Here is a 2,854-nt window from a genome sequence, read left to right as displayed (position 1 = left end):
CTATAGGAGAGATTATGAAACAGCAACTGCTCTTAGAAATCTTTAATATCCTCAGAGCATCACCACTAAACATGGCTTTGAAGACCCTCACAGCACAATACATATAAACACATAAAACGTTAAGAACAGGTTATTATATTATTACAATAGTAAAAGCCAATAGTGGTGGTAATTTGACAAAAAGTGCCATTTTTTAAATGCATTCTAGTCAGTAGGTCCCTCTTTGACAGGGCTACCTACATACTAATCTCTCTCTCTCTCTCTCTCTCTCTCTCTCTCTCCCTCTCCCTCTCCCTCTCTCTCTCTCTCTCTCTCTCCCCCCTCCTCCCTCCATCCAGAATATGCCAGGGCTTCACGATGAGCTCCAACAGTACAGACCCTGGCCTCTACGTGACCCCGAGGGTCCCGGGAACATCAGCCTACCCACAATCCAACGCTCTCCAAGGGAATCCCTGGCAGGACCTGGCCAGCCTGGAGGAGACCCTCTTCAACCTGTCAGGCTCCCTCAACGAGACGGTGACCTCCCAGCCGGGGGCGTACAGTAGTAATAATACCGATTCATATTATTTCTATGACCCCCTGGGAGGTCATACTGTGTGGCAGGTGGTTCTAATAGTTCTCCTGACCGGCCTCCTCTCCCTCATCACCATCATCGGCAACATTCTGGTAGTGGTCGCCTTTAAGGTCAACCGCCAGCTTAAGACAGTCAACAACTACTTCCTGCTTAGCCTGGCGGTGGCTGACCTCATCATCGGGGTCATCTCCATGAACCTGTACACGGCCTACATCGTCATGGGGACATGGGCCATGGGGAACTGGGCCTGTGACCTGTGGTTGGCCATCGACTACGTCGCCAGCAACGCCTCGGTCATGAACCTCCTGGTCATCAGCTTCGACCGCTACTTCTCTGTCACCCGACCCCTGACCTACCGGGCCAAACGGACGACCCGACGGGCCGGCCTCATGATCGGCCTGGCCTGGTCCGTGTCCTTGGTCCTGTGGGCCCCGGCCATCCTGTTCTGGCAGTACTTTGTGGGAAAGAGGACGGTCCCCCCTGACAAGTGCTACATCCAGTTCCTGTCCGAGCCCATCATAACCTTCTGCACAGCCATAGCTGCCTTCTACCTGCCCGTCACCATCATGAGCGTGCTGTACTGGCGTATCTACAAGGAGACCCAGAACCGCTCCAGGGAGCTGGTGGGGCTGCAGGGCTTGAGCAGCCGGGCCGGGGGTGGCGGAGGCGGGGAGAAGATGACCCGCTTCAGCCGCCGCCAGACCGGGAGCTCCAGGAGCTGCGGCAGCTTCAAGCTCACCAGGTCGTCCCAGAGGAAGAGCCCCGGCTGGGGGCTGGCGGCTCGCCTCCACTGCTGGCCCGTGACGCGGTCCTGGAGGCCCGGCGGAACGCCGCCCCGGGAGGGCGACCCGGACCAGAGCAGCAGCGACAGCTGGAACAACAACGAGGCGGGCGCCGTGGACCAATCGGGGTCGTCCGAGGACGAGGAGGGGAGCGTCAGGGAGATGATGCCCAAGAGCCACGCCATCTTCTCCATCGTCCTCAACCTGCCGGGGATGCAGGCCGCCGTCAACTCCCAGCTGGCCCACTGCGAGGACCTGGTCGCTGCGGAGGAGGCGGAGCCTCTGAGGAGGGGGGAGGAGCTCGGCCGAGACGGCCACTCCTCCACCACCACCATAACCACTACCGCCACCCCGCCCGAAGAGGGCGACGGGGACGACGACAGCTACCAACAACGCTTCCCCAAACGCATCTCCAAGGTCCAGTCCATGCCCGCTCTCCAGGCCACCAAGGTGGAGCCGTTCGCAGGCCACTCCCCCGGCTCTGCCGCCGCCACCAAGTCCCCCTCCCTGCCCTTCTCCTTCAAAGAGGCGGCCATGGCCAAACGTTTCGCCGCCAGGGCGCGGACTCAGATCACCAAGCGCAAGCGCATGTCTCTGGTGAAGGAGAAGAAGGCCGCCCAGACGCTTAGCGCCATTTTGTTTGCGTTCATCATCACCTGGACGCCCTACAACATCATGGTGCTGGTCAACACCTTCTGTCAGGGCTGCATCCCAGAAGCCCTCTGGGCGCTCGGCTACTGGCTGTGCTACGTCAACAGCACCGTCAACCCCATGTGTTACGCGCTCTGCAACAAGACCTTCCGCACCACCTTCAAGATGATCCTCCTTTGCCGCTGGGACAAGCGCAAACGCAGGAAGCAGCAGTTCCAGCAGAGGCACTCGGTGGTGTTCCAAAGGAGGATCCCCAGAGATTCCACGTAATAGGACGGCCCCTCGTCCGACAGCCCGATCTCACAGACTGTAGATGCCACAGCACCTGGACCCGGACAACCTCCGGGGTCTGTCTGTCTTTCTTTGTGGTACCACACAGCCACCCCAGGGTCAGAGTGCTAGTCTGATGTGACGATGTCTGAAGTCCCCAGCGGAACCAACACCCAAGCGGAATGTTCGTCGGGTTCTACGGGCAGAGCTACTGGAGGGAGAACCTTTTTTTCTCTCTGTTCTCTGCAGAGTTCCAGAGAAGTACAGATGATGTTACTCTATGACTGTAGTGTACACCAATCGGAAAAAAGGGCTTTAAATGCATTGGGGTCTTTTTGAAGTGCAATTGATACCTGGTGAGATTATAAGTCTGTTTGTTATGAGGTTGGGGTTTTGACATTTCTTACCATTTTCTGTCAGTGGTGGCAGATCACAAGGTACAGTACCTGCAGTTAAGCTTTTCAAAGGAAACTGGTTGTCTGTAATATAGCAACTGAAAGCCGAGACCAAAGTGTTCTTTGGGTCAGTAGGCTGCATCGTGATTTTACTGTAAGCTGCCTGAACTTGATTTGCAGTA

General features: G+C 56.9%; 1 protein-coding gene across 1 annotated transcript; it reads left to right on the top strand.

Moving 5' to 3' along the window:
* Positions 1–357: 357 nt before the first annotated feature.
* On the top strand, positions 358–2,277 carry chrm3a (cholinergic receptor, muscarinic 3a; the record flags this gene model as incomplete). Its single annotated transcript, XM_084461381.1, has 1 exon — positions 358–2,277. The coding sequence occupies one exon, from the start codon at positions 358–360 to the stop codon at positions 2,275–2,277; it is 1,920 nt and encodes a 639-aa protein (XP_084317507.1).
* Positions 2,278–2,854: the final 577 nt, after the last annotated feature.

Source organism: Borostomias antarcticus (genome assembly GCF_949987555.1).
Source record: "Borostomias antarcticus genome assembly, chromosome: 2".
In the NCBI taxonomy this organism is placed as follows: Eukaryota; Metazoa; Chordata; class Actinopteri; order Stomiiformes; family Stomiidae; genus Borostomias; species Borostomias antarcticus.
This window is presented reverse-complemented; position numbering and strand designations above follow the sequence as displayed.